At 56.8% G+C, this 20,011-nt stretch overlaps 3 protein-coding genes across 5 annotated transcripts; 2 read left to right on the top strand and 1 right to left on the bottom strand.

The window, feature by feature from the left end:
- The first annotated feature begins 307 nt into the window (after positions 1–307).
- UBE2M (ubiquitin conjugating enzyme E2 M) lies at positions 308–3,465 on the top strand. The gene is made up of 6 exons (XM_017509655.2): positions 308–908; positions 2,015–2,109; positions 2,242–2,280; positions 2,382–2,485; positions 2,793–2,856; positions 2,939–3,465. Exons 1-6 carry the CDS (start codon positions 800–802, stop codon positions 3,077–3,079), a joined length of 552 nt encoding a protein of 183 aa, XP_017365144.1. The 5' UTR covers positions 308–799; the 3' UTR covers positions 3,080–3,465.
- Positions 3,466–4,060: 595 nt separating this feature from the next.
- CHMP2A (charged multivesicular body protein 2A) lies at positions 4,061–7,614 on the top strand. 3 transcript variants are annotated; one of them, XM_017509652.2, is made up of 6 exons: positions 4,061–4,210; positions 4,964–5,155; positions 6,721–6,900; positions 6,975–7,105; positions 7,198–7,259; positions 7,403–7,614. In XM_017509652.2, exons 2-6 carry the CDS (start codon positions 4,988–4,990, stop codon positions 7,528–7,530), a joined length of 669 nt encoding a protein of 222 aa, XP_017365141.1. In that variant the 5' UTR covers positions 4,061–4,210; positions 4,964–4,987; the 3' UTR covers positions 7,531–7,614. The 3 variants fall into 3 exon arrangements, with proteins under 3 accessions (XP_017365141.1, XP_017365143.1, XP_017365142.1); XM_017509654.2 differs by having other exon boundaries at positions 4,093–4,333; XM_017509653.1 differs by having other exon boundaries at positions 4,208–4,530.
- Positions 7,615–8,414: 800 nt separating this feature from the next.
- TRIM28 (tripartite motif containing 28) lies at positions 8,415–14,693 on the bottom strand. Its single transcript, XM_017509648.2, has 17 exons — positions 14,253–14,693; positions 13,810–13,922; positions 13,445–13,577; positions 11,563–11,698; positions 11,365–11,481; positions 11,172–11,286; positions 10,899–11,045; positions 10,671–10,785; positions 10,486–10,592; positions 10,345–10,381; positions 10,213–10,258; positions 9,868–10,120; positions 9,458–9,777; positions 9,253–9,376; positions 9,078–9,164; positions 8,851–8,988; positions 8,415–8,758 (listed from the first exon to the last, which is right to left on the bottom strand). The coding sequence occupies exons 1-17, from the start codon at positions 14,590–14,592 to the stop codon at positions 8,582–8,584; spliced, it is 2,505 nt and encodes an 834-aa protein (XP_017365137.1). The 5' UTR covers positions 14,593–14,693; the 3' UTR covers positions 8,415–8,581.
- Between the last annotated feature and the right edge of the window lie 5,318 nt (positions 14,694–20,011).

Genomic DNA, 20,011 nt, shown 5'->3' with positions numbered 1-20,011 from the left:
AGTGACCGCGAGCAAAACACCCCACGTCTGCCCCCCTCAAAGATGGCGGCTAACCCCACTTCCTGCCCGACCTCTCTAGAGTCGCCGGAAGTGACCCGCCGGGCAGCCGAAGCGTCATCTCCAAGAACGGAAATACCCGAGTCCAGCCGAAGGAGGCCGAACCCCAAACTCCATCGCTGAGCAACGCGAGTTTGCGGCGGCCGCGCAGGCGCACAACGCAGGCCGCGCGGGAAGAGCCAAAGCGGACAGGCGGCGGAAATATCCGAAGCGGCGGGGCGCCCGAGGCCGTTGCCGACCTCCGCGCTAAAGCCGCTGCTGCCGCGGAAGCCGATCCTCCAGTACTCAGCCCCCGTCACCGCGGCTGCCGCGTCCTCCTCCCACCCCGAGCCGCAGCGCCCTCGCGGACGGATCAGCTGAGCGGCCAAACGGCGCGGCCCGGGGAAACCCGAGTCCGCAGCTGCAGCGAGGCCTGAGACCAGAGCGGGCGAGGGCAAGGAAGGAGCAGCCGGGGGCGATAGGGGCGGGGCCGGGCGGGCCCGAGAACAGCCGAGTTTGGCCGAGCGCTGCCGTTCGAGCCCGAGACTCCAGGCCAGGCCGGAGCCGGACTACGGGAGCCGAGGCGGGCCGCGCGGTGGGCGCGGAGCAGAGCAGAGCGGCGCGGCAGGCCGGGCGGGTGGCGAGAGCCGCGGAGGCCGCAGCGGCGGGTCCGAGGAGCAGAGGCGACGCGGGCGGCGGCGGGGGGCCGGGTGGCCGGGGTCCCGGGCCCCGCGGCGGCGGCAGCGGCGGCGGCGGCGGCAGGATGATCAAGCTGTTCTCGCTGAAGCAGCAGAAGAAGGAGGAGGAGTCGGCAGGCGGCACCAAGGGCAGCAGCAAGAAGGCGTCGGCGGCGCAGCTGCGGATCCAGAAGGGTAGGGGGTCAGGGGATGGGGTTGGAGCTGGAGGTCGGAGGTCAGGGCCTGAGGCTGCGTGATGTGGGAATCAGGAGGGGATCATGCGGTCGCCGAGGGTCAGAGGTGGAGGGCCCCTAGTGTAGCGGGTCGGAGGTCAGGTCTTGAGGGTTGGGGTCATGCAGTCACGGGGAGGGGGGGTCAGAGATGGGGGCCCGGTATGTAGTGGTTTAGGATATTAGGAAGGCCTGGTGTCTGGTATGAAGGAATCGGAATCTCAGTCAGGCAGTGGAGTGGAGGAGCTGGGGACTCGAGAGTCTGGGGGCTAGACGGGAACTTGGGTTTGGGGTGACAGGAGGAGAAGAGAGGGATAGTAGAGGCCAGGGGTTGGGGATATGAGTGGGAGAGGATTTCGTGTATTATGCTGGGGTCTCTGGGAATCTCAAGAGTTAGGGTTAGGGTTAGGTTGGAGGACCCGAGACTCATGGGCCTCATAATTACAGCAGTTTTGGGTATGGGGTGACAGGTGGCAGAGAGGTTAGTGACTACCAGGGATTGGAGACAGGGGTGAGGAGAAATTTAGCCTATTGTGCTGTGAACCTCGGAGTCAGAGGGAGTGGGCCAGGCTGATCAGGGTTTGGGGACTTGAGAGTGTGGGGGTCAGATGGGAAGCTAGGTCTGAGAGAGAGGAGGAAGGACAGTGAGGACTGAGGGTTGGTGAGAGTAGGCAGGATCCTTGACTTTGGGTGGACAGGTAGGAACATCTTGGATGGGGAGCCTGGGATTTAGGGTGGTCAGAGGATGTTTGGAGTGGGAACATTTGGGAGCTATGGATGCAGAAAATTGGGTGTTTACCCTGGGCCAGGAGTTGGGACACACAGACACAACTGAACATGCACGTTTGGGGTATGCTGTGTATCCACAAGAGCCAAACGGGAGAAGGGAGAGGGCTGGAGGTGTGGAGCACAGCCCAGGACAGAGGCTTGGGGGTCCAGGAGGAGGCCATGGGGGCTCTGCTAACAACACCTGCCCTAAGTGTCCTGCTGTCTCTCTCTCTCTCTCTCTTTTTCCCCCTCTCTTTCTTTCCCCCCTCCCTCTTTCCCCCACTCTCTGCTGCCCAAACCCAGACATAAACGAGCTGAACCTGCCCAAGACGTGTGATATCAGCTTCTCAGATCCAGATGACCTCCTCAACTTCAAGCTGGTCATCTGTCCTGATGAGGTGAGGGTGCATATGGCTGGATTCCCAGGAGCAGATCAAGAGTGTCCCCACTGAGAAGAGGGAGACATGTTCTGTCTGTCAGGCCCCACAGGATGGAACCCTAAAATCTTCTTCTCCCCCTTTCCCTCCCAGGGCTTCTACAAGAGTGGGAAGTTTGTGTTCAGTTTTAAGGTGAGTCCCAGGTGGGCAGGGATGGCTCCCTGGACTGAGGAGGCAGCAGCTGAGGCCCTTCCAGGCACCAATCCATCTCCCTTTTCTTTTCCTGGAGCCAGGTGGGCCAGGGTTACCCGCATGATCCCCCCAAGGTGAAGTGTGAGACAATGGTCTATCATCCAAACATTGACCTCGAAGGCAACGTCTGCCTCAACATCCTCAGGTGAGGGCACTGGCCCTCTACTGCCTTCCACAGCCCTGCCTGTCAGAGCCCCCTCATGGTCTTCTGGGCACTACATCAGTCTCTGTGCCTTTCCACCCCTTTGTTGTCTGTGGTTTCTTCATTTCCCAGTCATCTTCCTCATGGCCTGACCTTGGTTTTCTCCCTGGCCTGGCCTGCTCCACACCCTCCCTCCCAATCTCTCACATCCTCACTCTCCTATGCCCTGGATCTGACCTGCCCAATACCAGAGGGGCCTATGGCAGCCTCCCACTCACCAAGCCCTGACCCTGATGCTCTCTGTCCACAGAGAGGACTGGAAGCCAGTCCTTACGATAAACTCCATAATTTATGGCCTGCAGTATCTCTTCTTGGTGAGTAGGAATAGGTGGTTGGGTCTGGGGAGATTGGTCTTCTGTCTCTCTGGCCTATTGACCCCACCTGTACTGGCCACAGGAGCCCAACCCCGAGGACCCGCTGAACAAGGAGGCCGCAGAGGTCCTGCAGAACAACCGGCGGCTGTTTGAGCAGAACGTGCAGCGTTCCATGCGGGGTGGCTACATCGGCTCCACCTACTTCGAGCGCTGCCTGAAATAGGGTTGGCGCATACCCACCCCGCCATGGCCACAAGCCCTGGCGTCCCCTGCAAATATTTATTGGGGGCCATCGGCAGGGGGTTGGGGGGTAGCCGGTGGGGGAATTCCCTGCCTTGGCCTTGCCTCCCCTTCCTGCTACCTGCCCCTAGTTTGTTTGTTTTTTTTTTTTTTTTTAACCACCATGTGATTAAGGTCGGCGCTGCCTCCCCCGACCCACTCAGCGATGGGAAATGAATTGGCTTGTCTAGCCCCCCTGCTGGGTGCTTATTCAGCCCCCACTCTGGGCTGTGGAGTGGGTGGGCAAGGGGCCTGGGTAGCTGGGCCCAGGCAACCCACCCTTCCACCTCTGGAGGTCCCACCAGGCTATTAAAGGGGAATATTACTGCATGGCCTCTGCTTCTTACTTCTGTGGGGTGGGAGGGGCAGTTGGGTCCACTGGGGCCTGCAAAGCTGGGGTGGTGGAACGTGTGGTAACAGGTGGCATTGGAGCACCCTACAACCGACTGCCCAGTGCCTGGCGTAGCTCTGGAGTTGGTGGGGATACCAGGCCTGAGCCTCGGGTTGGTTGGGATGAAGCCCACTCTAGGATGAGAAGCGTAGTCAGGATCCAGTGATCTCTGGCTTCCTAGCCAAGAGGCCAGCACAGTGGAAGGGACAAGCCATCTGTAGCTTTGCCTCTTTCTTGTATGGGTGGGCCCACCGAGGAGGAAAAGCCTCCTTCTATCTAAAACCTCAGGCAGAAGTCAGGGTCTTACGGATAAGCTGGGTCCTCAGGTGGAGACTGGGTGGAAATCGCCCAAAGGTGCACCACCTTCGCTTGAGTGCCCACCCTGGTACAGGCTTGGGTCACTCGGGCGGGAGTCGAACTTGAAACACCTTCCGACGCGCGGAGGAAACGGAAGCTGTTGCGCATGCGCTAGGACACCGGCCCCCATCCAGGGCGAGTGCGCACGCGCGCTCTGGAAGCCTCCCAGCCTTCCGGGTGCGGGCGAGGCGTGTTACGTCACGTCGTTTAATCCGGAAACGGCGGCGGAGGCGACAGAACCGAGGGGCCTTAGTTAAGGGGTAAGCGGGGTATCCGAGAAAAAGAAGCGTGACCCGGAAGCGGAAGCGGGTCCCGGTCCCAACTCCGGTGAGTGGCCCCTGCTGGACCGTGAATCCCAGGCGGGCGTGCGGGCGGCAGCGTACGAGGCCTTCTACTCGCCCGGGTGTCTGGTGCCTCTCTTCTCCCTGGGACCCTGTCTTCATCCTCGAGGTCTCTAACACCGCCTTGCCTCGGTGCCGGGCCCACTCACTCTCCGTCCTCGGTGTATACTGCAACCTAGCCTCCATCATCCCACCCTCGGTGCGCTGGATGCCCCAGCGCCCCCAACCGTCTCCCTCAACATTCAGGGTCATTCACGTCCTTATGCCTTGTCCAAAGCTTCACAGACCCACATTCACCTGTTCTTGGTACTTAGGGTCTCCGCCTAGCCTGTCCTCTATCAGGACCCCCGCAATTGCCCTGTCCTCGGTGCTCAGGGTCCCAAAAACACCAGTGCGCCAACTGGCGTCGCCCTCCGCTCTCAGTCTATCAAGGACTCCAGGGCCTCACCCATGGGGCTAGAGAGGGAAGCTGAACTTGCAAGCCTTAACTTCTGTGGGAGCATGGCGATGGAGGAGGGTCTTGGGTCAGTACATGATGGGTAATTTTCAGCTCTACCTGTCACCTTTTATGTGCCCCGGGACAGTCCCAGTGTTCTCAACTGCTCCCTTTTGGCCCCTTATTCATGCCTCCAGTCTCCATTAGCCCCTTCCCGTTTGGCAAAGTTCCCGTGACCCTCTTCTGCTATTTGCCCTCCTTCCGGGCCCCTTGCCCTACAGCTGGGCCTCACATCTGTCTCAGGCCTGCCAGTGGGCTCCTGCCACCATGGACCTGTTGTTCGGGCGCCGGAAGACACCAGAGGAGTTACTGCGGCAGAACCAGAGGGCCCTGAACCGTGCCATGCGGGAGCTGGACCGCGAGCGACAGAAGCTAGAGACCCAGGAGAAGAAAATCATTGCAGACATTAAGAAGATGGCCAAGCAGGGCCAGATGGTGAGTGTGGGTGGTCAGGGGCAAGTTGCTGTCAGTCAGGCACGTCTGTAACAGCAGTGAACAAAACAGACCAGACACCCAAACAGGTGCTTTCAGCAAAACGAGTGCAGTGCAAGGTCAGCAGGGCTACCCTAGTTTGGAGGTCTGGAAGGCTGCCTACAAGGAATTGGTATAAGAACTAAGGCTTGAGTGATGAGAGTGAGCCTACAGATCTGGGAAAGGAATGTGTCAAGCAGACAGACAGCAAATGCAGAAACAGAGCCTCGGCAAAATGGGAGTTGACAGGTGAGCTTCAGAGTTGGGCATGGGCCAGACAATTCAGAATTGTGGGCCACAGTGGGAGCTGAGTTGAAAGGTTAGGGATTAAGGTTGTGGGTGAGGTGGCTCACACCTGTAATCCCAGCACTTTGGGAGGCTGAAGTGGGCTGATCACCTGACATCAGAAGTTTGAGAACGACCTGGCCAGCATGGTGAAACCCGTCTCTACTGAAAATACAAAAATTAGACGGGCGTGGTGGCTCATGCCTGTAATCTCAGCTCCTTGAAAGGCTGAGGCAGGATAATTGCTTGAGCCTGGGAGGCGGAGGTTACAGTGAGCCAATATTGCACCACTGCACTCTAGCCTGGGTGACAGAGCAAGACTCTGTCTCAATTTAAAAAAAAAGGTAACTATAACGATAATCTAGCTGGACGCGGTGGCTCACACATGTAATCCCAGCATTTTGGGAGGCTGAAGTAGGTGGATCATCTGAGGTCAGGAGTTCGAGACTAGCTTGCCAACATGGTGATACCCTGCTCTACCAAAAATTAGCCAGGCATGGTAGTACATGCCTATAATCCCAGCTACTCGAGAGGCTGAGGCAGAATTGCTTGATCCTGGGAGGCAGAGGTCACAGTGAGCCAACATTGTGCCACTGCACTCCAGCCTAGGTGACAGAGCAAGACTCCATCTCAGAAAAAAAAAGGATAAGCTATGGCCAAGAGGCTGGTAAGAGCCAGAACCAGTAGGGAGAGCATGAAGGAACAGTCTTTGATGGGTGAGGAGTTTGGCCTGAACAGGCAGAGAAAATACTATTTACTGGGATGGGCAAGCAATGTTTGGAGAGAAAATCAAAGCTGAGCCTCAGATTGGTTTGTATGTGGTTCTGGATAGTTTGAGGTATGGGTTTGTATTAGGTGGAGGAAGCAGCAGATTATTTGTCTAGGCTGGGAATAAAAATTGAGGAATGGCTGTTATAAGTCAAAAGAATGACTGAAATCATGGAAGCAAAAGGACCCCTAAGGAGTGAGCCTGGGGCCTTTCTTTTACCATTTACAGATCAAGATAAGTGAGGAGGACCTTACAAAGGAGCCCAGGGAGTTGGTGACCCAAGAGGCAGAGTTAGGTCAGGAGGGCGGGACCAGTAACCATTGGGTTAGCCAGTCTGGAGACTTCAATGAGAATGGTGGAATTGCAAATGGGGGGGAGCAACCATTTGCATTAGTTGCAACTCCAACTAATGGAGTGTCAAGAAGTATAATATAATCCCATTCCTGTGTCCTTGATAACCTTGTCTGCTCTGCAGGATGCCGTTCGCATCATGGCAAAAGACTTGGTGCGCACCCGGCGCTATGTGCGCAAGTTTGTATTGATGCGGGCCAACATTCAGGCTGTGTCCCTCAAGATCCAGACACTCAAGTCCAACAACTCAATGGCACAAGCCATGAAGGGTGTCACCAAGGCCATGGGCACCATGAACAGACAGGTGCGCTTTTCCCAGTCCCCCTTCCCACTCCCTCTGACCCATACAGACCACACTCACACTCCTCCCACTTCCAGCTGAAATTGCCCCAGATCCAGAAGATCATGATGGAGTTTGAGCGGCAGGCAGAGATCATGGATATGAAGGAGGAGATGATGAATGATGCCATTGATGATGCCATGGGTGATGAGGAAGACGAAGAGGAGAGGTATGGAGAAAAACTGGGAGGGCAAAGATGTTTGTCTGGCTCTCATGGAATAATGCTTAGCCCTCATTGAGTTCTATCTATCTCTTCCCTAGTGATGCTGTTGTGTCCCAGGTCCTGGATGAGCTGGGACTTAGCCTGACAGATGAGCTGTCAAGTGAGTGCTCCAAATCCTGGGCCCCATTTCCCACCCAGTGCCCAGCCACAGCCCCAAGCCTTCCCTCTCCCTGCATTACTCCCCTCCACTGCATTTCCCACTCAGCCTGAATCCCCCTGCTCTAACCCCGGCTTTCTCTGCAGACCTTCCCTCAACTGGGGGCTCCCTCAGTGTGGCTGCTGGTGGGAAAAAAGCAGAGGCCACAGCCTCAGCCCTAGCTGATGCTGATGCAGACCTGGAGGAGCGGCTTAAGAACCTGAGGAGAGACTGAATTCCCCCTGCCACTCCCTGGATGACCAGTGGATGCCCAGATCTTTTACCATAACTCCTCTGTAATAAAGGATACAGGACACTAGTCTCTAAGCCCATGTGACTTTTGGCTGGGGTCCCTGGGAGGACAGGTATCACTAAAGCAAGAGGCATTTGGCACAAGGCTAAGGGGTTGGGGTTTGGGGCAGGGGTGGACAAGCAAAGTCCACCTGAGATTTTCAGGGGTTCAGAGCTTAAGGTGAGCTGTGGGTCCTGCTGTCACTTCTCCCAAGATAGTGGACACCCCAAACAGCCTGAGAGTATCTCTAGAGTCCAGGCGTCCCATCTTCCAGGCTGTAGTGCCCAGAACTATTTTGGTTCAGTGATGTGAGGACAGTCCAAACCAACCAATAGAAGCAAGGGGGCAGCCTTGGGATTCACAGGGCTCAACTATAGCTAAATCAGGGATGAATGACGTTAAGTGGCCTTAGCAAAGAGGAACAGGAACAAAACCGCATCTGGAAGGTGTCAGTTCACTATGGTACCATCCAAGGATGACAAACAGCTATAGCACCAAAGCTTAGCAACCACTCAGTAGAGCGGCTGTGCCACACCGGGGGCCAAGTCTACACAGGGCTGCAGGTTGGCCCACACCTAGCCGTTATCCCAGAGTACCCCACAAACCTCTAGTGTGTACCACCTTTGCTGTGTGTGACCCTCCCCACAGCCAGAAAGGGCCAGGAGGCACACTCTTCCCCACACCCTAGGCATCCATACAGATGGGGGTTCAGGTAGGCTGGGGACAAGACCACCCCCACCAGGGCCACCAGTGCTTGATAAAGCTGATTAGTAGACACAGTCAATAAACCAGGCCCCAGGACCACAGCCCCCCAACCAGCCAAGGCCTGAGGAACTGGTGAAGTTTTTATTAAATCCACAGAAGTAAAAACCATATCGTGAGGAACTGGGGGATGGGGCCACCAAGGAGTGGGAGTCAGGCCACCAGGGGAGCGGGGATGGGGTGACAGGACAGAGAATACAGCCAAGCTGGGCTGGCAATGGGGGCTGCAGCCTCAGGGACCATCACCAGGGCCACCAGACAGCTCCTGGGCACTCAGGCCAGCACCAGGCAGGCTCATCGGAGGGGGCTCCACCAGCACAGCAGAGAACTTGGTGTCGCCGAAGGCCTCGTTCATGCGCGTCTCGAAGAAGCGCTGCAGGCCGATGATGGACTGCACGTCTGCCTTGTCCTAGGCCAAGCAGGAATATACTGGATGAATGGGTCCTAGTTCTCTCCTTCACAACGCCCCCTGCCCACAGCCCCTCCATTCCACTGGCTCACCTCAGTTAACTTGTTGAATTGCTTGAACATTCGGCCCACATCCTGGGCAAACTCCTGTGGGGAGCTGTAGGGAGGTGACAACTTCTCCTGGAGACGGGCACGGATCAGGGTCAGATCCAGGGTGCCACCAGGCTGGTCCTGCAGGCAGAGACCACACATACATGCACAAGTTGAGGATGAGACCTGCCAGGCACCACCCCCTTCCCCTCTCCATTTCTAGGACTCACCAGGGAGAAGGTGGAGTCAGTAGCCAGCTGATGCAGGGGGCGGCAGGGCTCATGACAGAACAGGGCCAACAGCACACGCTCACATTTCTACAGATAGTATAAGGGATGTCACAGCTCTGGGCAGCACCTATAAAGCCTTTCTGGGCAACCCCACCTACATAACCCCAGCCCTCACCCGCTGGTTGACTGGCGAGAGCTTGGCCACCACGCCAGTGCTGTCTGCACCATCCAGGCTGAGGCTGCCATCCTCCTCCTTCAGATCAGGGAGCACATGGCAGAGTGAGCAACTCCACTCCTCCCTAGGGTTAAGATAAGGGTATGCGCATGATCCTGTCCAGAGAGCCCACACCAGACTAGAGCCCAGCCAGCCTCACACTTACCCTGGAACATCCTGCAGGGCAGGCAGGTGGCAGTCCAGGTGGAAACAAAACTCACACTGGTTGCACATGACCAGATCACCTGGCTTCTGGCAGACACGGCAAATGGTGGCACTGTCATCCAGGGTTCCCGGACCACCACCTGGAGCTGAGGTACCTTCAGGAGCCACCACCTCCAGCCCTGAGCTGGTGCTGCCACTGGGTGAGGCCAGGCGAGGACCCTCAGTACCAGGACCCTCCGCAAGAGCCATAAGCACAGGTTTGGTCTCAGGGCCCTCAGTGGCAGCAGGAGGGGCTCCAATGGCAGCCTCTGTTTCCTCCTCCTGCAAAGTGGTGATGAGGGGTGTTCAATAGCGTCCAAACCTGGACTACAGGCTTCATTCCACAGGTATAGTTCTTTGAGACAGGCATACCTTGACAATGGCCATGCCAGCCAGGGGTGGGGCACCAGGGGTTCCTGCAGGCACAGTCCCTGGCTGGCCAGCAGCTGCAGCAGCAGCGCCACGTTCAATAACAATAAGGTTGTAGTCCTCAGTGGTACTGCCTGGGAAGACCTTGAAGACGGGTGGCTGGCTGTCAGCAGTGAGGTCCAGGTCCAAGCGTTCAAGGCTCACTCGTGGGACCTTGCGCATAAGGCCGCTCACCTCGCCCTCACCTGAGCGGGACCTATAGGTACAGAAACCTGACATAAGCACACCCTCACCCTCCATCTACCTCCACCCATCCTTTCTCCACCCCAGGGGAACTGCCATGCTCACCGTTTCACACCTGATACATGGGGCTCTGCACTTGAGTAGGGATCATCTGCTTAGAAAAATGGAGAAAGACTGGCAGGTTGGGGTAGAAACAGCACTGAGGCCCTTCCCCAACCACCAGGCAGACCCACTCACCTGACCCAAAACCATAGCCTTCCTGCACCTCCATAGGCTGTGAACAAAGCAGAGCCCTCTGCCTCAGTGGAACAGGAACCCCACTACCCTACTGAACCCCATTCCCTGCCCAGCCCTCCCTGGGTCCTCTCTCCTGTTCACCTGGCTGCTGCCAGAGCCCTGCTTGCTCAGTGGCCCTGGGGCTCTTGGAGGGGCCATGGGTGCAGGGCCTGTCGAGTTAGTGCCAGGACGCTCTGCCACAATCTTGCCTGCACAAACAGAGAAATATAAGTAGGTGCACCACGTGGGGTATTAACAAGGTAGAGCAAGGTAGAGCTGGGACCCACCAAAGGCCTCTGCACTCTTGGTCCAGGCATTGAGGTCCCACTGAAACTTCATCTCGCCATGTGGCTCCACAGGATCCACAATCATCTTGAGGGCCCGGTGCAGTTGAAAGTAGATCTGGTTGGGAATAAAAGACACGGAATAATGAGCACACCAACAACAAACAGGGATGTGAGGTGTTGGGAGCCTCCTGCCGCGAACCCACCGGCCAGGAGCCCACCAGTACATACCAACTTCTTCGAAAGCAGAAGGGCTGTGTTGTTGTCACTCTCCAGAGCCCAAGAAGCAAAGCGCAAGATGTGCTCCTGGTGCTTCTGGATCTTGGTCATGGTCCAGTGCTGCCGTTCCAGGCGCTCCTGCTGCCCCTCAGTCACTTTCTGCAGATGGAAAGGTGTATGAGGTAAGCAGAGAAGGCAGACAGCACTAAGAGGGCTCCTCATCCTGGACAGCATTATGCGTCAGCAGAAAGGGCTCAGGGACCCTCTCACTGACACAAGGCTTACCTGGGCATCATTGACCAGCACACGGCCCCGCTTATTCAGCTCCTTCATGATCTGAAGGATAGCCATCTTGACATCCACTTGCACACGCTTCTGTACATCAGACACCTGGCGGATCCTAGGGAACAGAGCAGGTCAGGCTAGGAAAAGTCTTGCTGCCCTGGGCCATTCCCACAGCCCCAGAACCCACACTTACGAGCTGCGAACCTCCTTGGTGCTCTTCTGCAATGTTGCATGTTTGTCCCCAAGGCGCTTCACCAGTGAGGCCAGGAGCTTACGCTGGTTCCTCACTGCATCCTCTAAGAACTGGTACCTGAGAGCAGACAGATGTGTTCCTGAACACTGAACTAGAGAATGGGTGGCACCCACCTACCCTCTATGCCTTGGGACTCACTGGTGGTCCTTGTGGGCATTGAGCTGGCAGTCTCGGCAAGTGAGAGTATCACAGCTCTCACAAAACAGCACAAGGGGTTCATGCTTGTGTACGTTGCAATAGACGGTACGTTCACCATCCCGAGACTTAGCTGGCCCTGGGGAGTGAGAATTGTAAGGCTGGACCTTGCCCTTCACCACCCCCAACTCAGGAAGCAGACTGAGCTTGGGACTCATTTCCTGCCTGTTCTGTGACACTGGGCCATCTACTGGGAAGATGTAGAGGGTGTGGCCAGGGAAGAACACAGGCCTGCAAGCCCAACTCCTTGCTCCCAGAATTCTCTGCCCCAACATAGCTGAGAAATACATCCCTTTCTTCTAGTTTCTGAAGGTGACAACAATGTTAGGGTTAAGGGTAACAACCTCTGGAAAAAGAGGGCTGGCCCCACCTTCCTCACACTGTTCCGCCCTTTACTAAAAACTTCTCCCAAGTAGACATACTCAGAATTCTGCCTATAAACCACCCTGGACTTTTTTTCTTCTCCTTTCATGGTTAACCTCCTCGCTCTTCCTTGACAAAAGAACACCAGGGTGTGTCTTTTTTTTTTTTTGGAGACATAGTCTTGCTCTGTCACCAGGCACCAGGCTGTAGCGCAGTGGTGCAATCTCGGCTCAATGCAACCGCTGCCTCCTGGGTTCAAGCAATTCTCCTGCCTCAGCCTCCCAAGTAGCTGGGACTACAGGCGCACGCCGCCATGCCCGGCAAATTTTTGCATTTTTTAGTAGAGATGGGGTTTCACCATGTTGGCCAGGATGGTCTCGATCTCTTGACCTCGGCCTCCCAAAGTGCTGAGATTACAGGCGTGAGCCACCACGCCTGGCCACACCAGGGTCTCTTAAAATCCAAGGGCCCAGAGAAAACCTTGCAGAGCCTCTCATACTGGGAAATGAAATGTCAAACCAGGACCCTCAGAATGGTGGTCGCACATCCCTCTCGAGCAGGATCTTGGTGCTCAGAATAATCCCACTCAAAGCCCAACACATTAGTAACCTCCAAAAGCTGTTTCCCCATTAGAAAGCTGATCAGGCACACTGGTCCCAACATACCAACCAAATCCAAAATAGGTAGCATCCCCAGAGCTCACTGGGGAAAGAGGCTTCCCCAATGACACCCACTCCTGCACCCTGTCCCTTGCCTGGAACATCTGGAATCTAGGACACCCTGCAGCCCCTGCCTATCCCTCCTGGCTCCTCAGGCCCCACAGCCACCATCTTCCACCAATGCTATCCTCTGGGATGGGAAGAACCACAGTATGGCTAGCAAAACGCCACTCATGGAAGGAATCTGGGGCAAAAACTGGGCTAGACTCAAAAGACTCTCAAGTTCCTTTCCAAACCAAAGCTAGTGTATGTCTACGAAAAGCTGGAAATGCCAAACCAAGCTCTTAGTAAGTCGCTGCCAAATCAAACCTAAAACACTGCCAAAAATCATCATCACTTATAGTCCACAGACCCACAAAGCCTCACTTTCCCTAGCAATATCTTAAACCAGATGTGTGCCAGGGAACCACTAACCCAGTAAGCCCTTCACAACATGCCTTTCCCTGTTTGCACATGTTAGGCCCTTCACCACCAGGACCGAGTTCCTGATAAGCATCCTTAAACCCTCCCCCTGCAGCACAGTAAGGTCTCCCCTGTCTCCCATTCCTGTTCTCTCCCACCTACACCTCAAAGACTACACACCACAACCCCAGTTTTCCTGCTTCTGGAGTTCTGCCCTCAGGCCCTTCAGGTGGCACCCCCTAGAGAACTCTAGAACCCATCCACCAGATGCAACCAACATTATCAAAGCAGCTGAGGGCACACTGGAGAGCAATTTCAATAACCCCCTCAGCCTCATGTACCAGTAGAGCGCACAGTGTGGTCCTTGGTGTACTTCACCCGCTGGTGTGCCTCTACACAGGTCTCACACAGAGGCTCCGAGCACTCCACACAGTAGCTGGTGGCTGGGGCATTATCCTCACAGCTAGTGCAGCACTGCCAGACAAAAACAAGGTAAGAGAAGGCAACACAATCTGATAGGTCCACATTTACATTCCAGAAAATACAACCCGAAATCAAGATTAGTCCCTGGACCCAGCCTAGGCAGCCCACCCAGAGCCTTGGGAAAGGGGAGGTAAAAGCCTGGAGCTGGTGCCAAGCTCCTCCTGGCCACATGTCCCCTCCCCATAAGCAAAGAACTCCTTGTGGATGCTAAGGTAGGACGCACCTGATTCGCATCCTGGGCGTCGGTAGCAGTCTTGCTGCCACTATCACGCATGAAATAATTCTCCACGATATCTTTGGAGAAGCACTGTTGCTTGCACACGGGACAGTCCACCACTTGGGGAGGCAGGGATGACGGAGGCTGTTACAAGTTCCCACCCAGGCTATGGCCCGCCACATCCCCCTGCTGGGGGGCCCCGACCATTATCCCACAGCGAGCCAGCCCCTCCCCTCCCCGAGCCTTTTTTCCTCCAACTTAAGTCAAATGTCCCGTCTCAGCGGCCAACCCAGACCCACGTTCCTATGCAGAACCCACAAAGTACTCCCCGTGCCCTGTCCGAGCCCCCATCATCTTGCCCAGGTGGCATCCTCATCCCTGCACCCAGTCGGAATGAAAGGCAGAGAGTGGGGGAGGGGTGGTCGGAGCCCTGACCCCTTCGTACTTACCTGCGCCGTCTCCCGCCGCCCCGCCGTCCCCCGAACTGTTGGCGGAGGCGGGCGCCGCGGGGCCGAGGCAGGCACTACAGGCCGAGTGCAAACAAGGCAGCAGGCGGGGCTCCCTCTCGGGTCGCAGGCGCTCTCTGCACACGCCGCAGTGCTCCAGCAGCTCCAGCGCCTCGGCGCCGCCCCCCGCGGGCGACGACGCCGCGGCCGAGGCCGACGCCGAGGCCGCGGCCGAAGAGGCGGTGCTGCGCTTTTCGCCGCCAGCGGAGCCCTCGCCCGGGCCAGGGCTGCCAGAGGCGGCCGAGGCCGCTGCTGCCGAGGCCGCCGCCGCCGAGGCCGCCATTCACACGCCGCCGGGGGCGCCCGGGGGGGAAGGAGGGGCGCGGGGCCCGCCGCGCAGGCGCAGACGCGCTCGCCGCCAACTGCTGGGCCGCCGCGGCCGCCGCCGCCGCTGCCGCCGCGAGGCCGATCGCCGCCACGCGCCTCCTGGGCTGCTGCCCACCGCGCGCAGGACGCTGCTGCGACACGGCCAGCTGCTGCTAGCTCGCCTTCCGAAGGCGCCGCCCGCGCTTCTTCCCCAGCGGCAGCCGAAATCCTCACCACGCGCCACAAGCACAACCGCTCGCCCGCGCGCTGCTCGCAGAAAGAGCCGCGACCGAGGGGCGGGACAGAAATAACTGGCGCCGACGACGCCGCGCACGCGCATGGGGCGCCGCACGCCCGGGGGCGGGGCCCAGGACGGTCGATACAGGGAAAGGCCCCCAGTACGCACGCGCCCACTCCGGGTCCCTCCACCACCGCCAACCCCCCCTTCGGCGGGGTTCGGATGGTAGCGGGGAGCGGCATGTGTGACGTCACTGCCGCAATTTAATCCGCCAGCGGGGCGTGCGCACCTTTATAGAGCGTGAGTGCCCTCTCAGCTCCACCTCCCGACCGCACCGAGGCGGGCCGTTGAGCGCCCAAGCGCATGGGCAGTCCGTATCAACCCCTCAACCAGCGTCTCTGCGCCACGCGTAGAGTCTTCTCCAGCCTCGGCGTCGCTGAGAGTTCGGGATAGGGGGCAGGGCCGATGGGGAAGTGGGCGGGGCCAGGATCGAGGGAAGGGCTGCGCCCAGCGGAGAGGGGAGCAGAGTCTCCATCCTGCTAGGAGGGGGGCAGCCCCCCTGTGAGCGCAGAGGCTGACTTTTGGAATTTAGCCACGTTATGGTTAAACTTGAGAAACACAGAGAGTGGGGAGGAGGTGAGGAAAAAATAATAATAATGAGAAACACAGAAACTTGCAAATCAAATGTAGATCACGGCCGGGCGCCATGGCTCATCCCTGTAATCCCACCACTTGGGGAGGCGAGTCGGGAGGCTCCATTTGGCCCAGGAGGCCGAGGCGCAGTGAGCTGGGAGTGTGCCACTGCACGCCAGCCTAGACAACAGATCGAGAAAAACGTTTTTGTTTTGCTCTGTCGCCCAGGCTGGAGTGCAGTGGCGCGATCTTGGCTCACTGCAACCTCCGCCTCCTGGGTTCAAGCAATTCTCCTTCCTCAGCTTTCCGAATAGCTAGGATTACAGGCGCTCACTACCACGCCCGGCTAATTTTTGCATTTTTAGTAGAGACGGGGTTTCACCATGTTGGCCAGGCTGCTGTCGAACTTACGACCTCAGGTGATCCACTCGCTTCGGCCTCCCAAAGTGCTGAAATTACAGGTGTAAGCCACTACGCCCGGTCCCACCCCCCAAAAAAAAGGTACATCACAAGAGGCTACAGAGCAATAAGTGTGAAATCCCACCCGCCCCTCACAGGCGTCCCCTCTGCATGTTTTGGTCAGCAGCTACAATGAGTGTGAAATCCCACCCGCCCCCCACAGGCGTCCCCTCTGCATGTTTTGGTCAGCAGCTACAATGAGTGTGAAATCCCACCCGCCCCCCACAGGCGTCCCCTCTGCATGTTTTGGTCAGCAGCTACAATGAGTGTGAAATCCCACCCGCCCCCCACAGGCGTCCCCTCTGCATGTTTTGGTCAGCAGCTACCCTGACTTTCACCCTTTTCCAGGTGGGAAAACTGAACCTCAACAGTGGAGAGTCCCAAGGAGAGAAGGAAGCAGGCCTTTGTGGGGAGAATCCTGTCTGAGGGAAGCAGGGTCTGTGTGGGGAGAACCCTGTCTGAGGAGGGAAACAGGGTCTGTGTGGGGAGAATCCTGTCTGAGCAGGGAAGGAGGGTTTATGGGAGAACCGTCTGAGGGACGCAGGATCTGGAGGGGAGGGATACTGTCTAAGGGGAGAGGCAGAGTCTGTAGGTAGAGGCGAACCCGCCTGGGGACTATCAGCGTGTTGAAAACCTTGAGGCTGGTCCCAGGGGATGGGGCGGTCAGTCCCCAGTGCAGGGTCCCTGGTGTCCGGAAGTCTCCGGGCCAGGTGACAACGACGGGGTGGGAGGTAGGTGGCAGCTTCTGGAGGATGTTTGGAGGCCGCGAGGACTGGCGCGAACCACCGTGAACGCCACTCGTCACTCCCGAGGTGCACACAGGTAAAGGTGGCGAGCCGGGCGGGGCGTGAGGGTAACGGGTCACAGCCTCCCCAGGCCCCGCTCCCAGGTGCCCGCACGTGGCGGCAGCACTGGCACGTCCGCCGCTGGGCCGGGTGTGGCCTTTGTTCCTGACGGGGACTGGGGGCCGCGGGGCTTTGTCCCCTCCCCTGCCTTTGTTCCAGCCCTGGCGCGCTGCCCCCCAAATCCGGGCCCGCCCCCTCGCGGCATAGTCACCGCCTCCACGCCCAGCCTGCCCCTTCTGGCGCCACGCCTCGCAAGCCGGCCCGCCCCCTCCAGCCCACCACCCTGACTAGGCCGTAGCCCCGACCCTCGCTTCCTTCCTCCGATAATGGGGAAAGTTGGTGGCAGAGGCTGACGCAGGAAGATCGAAGCCCAGGGGTTCACTGCAGTCAGCTATGATCGCGCCTCTGCACTCCTGCCTGGGGCGGCAAAGCGAGACCCTGTCTCTTTAAAAAAAAAAAAAAAGTTGAAGCTGGCATGCACAGGGCAAAGTGTGGGCGTCATTTAGGAATAATTGGGGTGGCTGGGCACGGTGGCTCACGCCTGTAATTCCAGCACTTTGGGAAGCCGAGGCAGGAGGATCACCTGAGGTCAGGAGTTCGAGACCAGCCTGACCAATGTGATGAAACCCAGTCTCTACTAAAAATATGAAAATTAGTGGGGCCTGGTTGCATGTGCCTGTAATCCCAACTTCTCGGGAGGCTGAGACAGGAGAATCGCTTGAACCTGGGATTCAGAGGTTACAGTGAGCCGAGATGGCACCACTGCACTCCAGCCTGGGCAACAAGAGCGAAACTCCGTCTCAAAAAAAAAAAAAAGAATATTTGGTGAGCACTTTCCACAGCCCTATACTTTACTGGTCCCCCAAATCACTGGAGAGTAACCCACACCTGCCCTGGCCTCTAGAGCAGACAACGATACCAGGGCCAGAAGATAAAAATAAAATAGCCGGGCATGGTGGCTCATGCCTATAATCCCAGCACTTTAGGAGGCCGAGGCAGGTGGATCAGGAGGTCAAGAGATTGAGACCATCCTGGCCAACATAGTGAAACCCCATCTCTACTAAAATATAAAAATTAGCTGGGCGTGGTGGCAAGAGTCTACAGTCCCAGCTACTCAGAAGGCTGAGGCAGGAGAATGCTTGAACCCAGGAGGCAGAGGTTGCAGTGAGCCGAGATCATGCCACCGAACTGCAGGCTGGTGACAGAGCTGGACTCTGCCTCAAAAAAAAATAAAAAAATAAAAATAATAATATGGCACTCTGGAGGCCAAGGCGGGCGGATCACCTGAGGTCAGGAGTTCAAGACCAGCCTGACCAACATGGTGAAAACCCGTCTTTAAAAAAAAATAATAATATGGTACAGAATGTAGAAATGGCTCTCCTAGGGGCTGCCCTCAAACACTTTCGGGAAGGCAGTTGAGCAGAAACAAGTGCAAGGACCCTGAGGCAATAGGGAGGTAACAGTGAGAAGTGGTGGGAGGTGCTCAGAGAGGTCACTGTAGAGCTAGCAGGATCTGGGGTAAGCGGGATCTCCTGCCACCCTATCATCAGCTGCCCCTCATAACAGGCTCTCCAATAGACCCTGGCAACATGCCTTGGGGTTTCAGTGGCCCATCAAGGTCCATGCTCTTCTCTCTGCACAACAAAGAGGTATTGTAAGAGTACCCCTTTTCCTCCTCCTGGGCCCACGACCTTCATCCCCAGTATGAGGCAGTCACACAAGCAGCAGGTGTTACCGAAAACCAGCAGCAGGCCTTGGAGCATCCCCTTTCCACAAGGTGCCACACCACTAGGGAGTCCCATTGTCCAGATGGAGAAATTGAGGCTTCAGGAAGTGTCAGGACAGCAGTTGGGGAAGGGAGATCAACTAGAAACCAGGCTCAGGCAGACTCAGGACAGCAGAGTGCGGCTTCCTAGGATTGGCCAAGCCAGGGTGAGCATATAGGAGAGTAAGACTAGGGTTCTCACTCAGAGGCCCATAAGTACATGGCAGAACACTCTTGCACCTTGGCTCTGCCCCCCTGTTGAGCTGGCAGAGCAGGCAGTGTCACCATATACTTCTTTTCTCCATGCTCCTTGCCAACCCTTTACAGCATCTCTCCCTTCCTGGACCATTGAGAACTGTCTATATTCTGGCTTTACAGACAGAGCGTAAGACAGGTGTAATAATGTGCAGTGGTCACTCAGACTACACCCAGGCCAGCTGAGGACTGCCTACTGCCCAGTTGTGTGCCTATCTGAAGATAGCCACCCTCACCCTCTCTTTCTTCCTCAAACCCCACAACTGTGTATGTTCTTCCCACCCTCAGGTGTCACCCCCAAAGCCACTTTCTGAGGACGCTTTGTGGCTACATCACTCAAATTTCTTTTTCTTTTTTTTTTTTTTTTTGAGATGGAGTCTCGCCCCTGTCTCCCAGGCTGGACTGCAATGGCACAATCTCGGCTCACTGCAACCTCCACGTCCCGGTTTCAACTGATTCTCCTGCCTCAGCCTCCTGAGTCGCTGGGATTACAGGCGCCCACCACCACACCGGGCTAATTTTTGTATTTTTAGTAGAGATGGGGTTTCACCATGTTAGCCAAACTGGTCTTGAACTCCTGACCTCAGGTGATCTGCCTGCCTCGATCTCCCAAAGTGCTAGGATTACAGTGGGATTACAGGCATGGGCCACTGCACCTGGCCTTTTTTGTTTTTTTTTTAGACAGAGTTTCCCTCTTGTTGTCCAGGCTGGTGTGCAATGGTGCAATCTCACCTCACTGCAACCTCCGCCTCCCGGCTTCAAGAGATCCTCCTGCCTCAGCCTCCAAGCAACTGGGATTAATGATACCCACCACCATGCCCAGCTAATTTTTTGTATCTTTAGTAGAGGTGGGGTTTCACCATGTTCTCCAGGCTGGTCTCAAACTCCTGACCTCAGGTGATCCACCTACCTCCACCTCCCAAAGTGCCGGGATTATGGGCGTGAGCCACTGTGCCCAGCCCTGTCTCCATTATTATAGTTTTTAAAATGTAAGAAAATAGGGCCGGGCGTGGTGGCTCCCGCCTATAATCCCAGCACTTTGGGAGGCCTAGACGGGTGGATCACGAGGTCAAGAGATCTAGAACATCCTGGTCAACATGGTGAAACCCCGTCTCTACTAAAAATACAAAAATTAGCTGGGCATGGTGGCGCACGCCTGTACTCCCAGCTACTCGGGAGGCTGAGGCAGGAGAATTGCTTG

Source organism: Cebus imitator, unplaced genomic scaffold (genome assembly GCF_001604975.1).
Source record: "Cebus imitator isolate Cc_AM_T3 unplaced genomic scaffold, Cebus_imitator-1.0 Scaffold417, whole genome shotgun sequence".
Classification (NCBI taxonomy): domain Eukaryota; kingdom Metazoa; phylum Chordata; class Mammalia; order Primates; family Cebidae; genus Cebus; species Cebus imitator.
Note: the sequence above shows the minus strand (reverse complement) of the source record. Positions and strands in the feature narration are given on the sequence as shown.

Bases quoted from the DNA above. Each gene is read 5' to 3' on its own strand.
- TRIM28 (XM_017509648.2), bottom strand. From the start codon at position 14,592: ATGGCGGCCTCGGCGGCGGCGGCCTCGGCAGCAGCGGCCTCGGCCGCC. The intron at 11,482-11,562 runs GTGAGTCCCAAG...GTCTGCTCTCAG, and splicing joins AATGCCCACAAGGACCACCA to GTACCAGTTCTTAGAGGATG. The intron at 10,593-10,670 runs GTGGGTCCCAGC...CTGTTTGTGCAG, and splicing joins CAAGAGTGCAGAGGCCTTTG to GCAAGATTGTGGCAGAGCGT.
- CHMP2A (XM_017509652.2), top strand. From the start codon at position 4,988: ATGGACCTGTTGTTCGGGCGCCGGAAGACACCAGAGGAGTTACTGCGG. The intron at 6,901-6,974 runs GTGCGCTTTTCC...TCCCACTTCCAG, and splicing joins TGGGCACCATGAACAGACAG to CTGAAATTGCCCCAGATCCA. The intron at 7,260-7,402 runs GTGAGTGCTCCA...CTTTCTCTGCAG, and splicing joins CCTGACAGATGAGCTGTCAA to ACCTTCCCTCAACTGGGGGC.
- UBE2M (XM_017509655.2), top strand. From the start codon at position 800: ATGATCAAGCTGTTCTCGCTGAAGCAGCAGAAGAAGGAGGAGGAGTCG. The intron at 2,110-2,241 runs GTGAGGGTGCAT...TTTCCCTCCCAG, and splicing joins TGGTCATCTGTCCTGATGAG to GGCTTCTACAAGAGTGGGAA. The intron at 2,281-2,381 runs GTGAGTCCCAGG...TCCTGGAGCCAG, and splicing joins AGTTTGTGTTCAGTTTTAAG to GTGGGCCAGGGTTACCCGCA.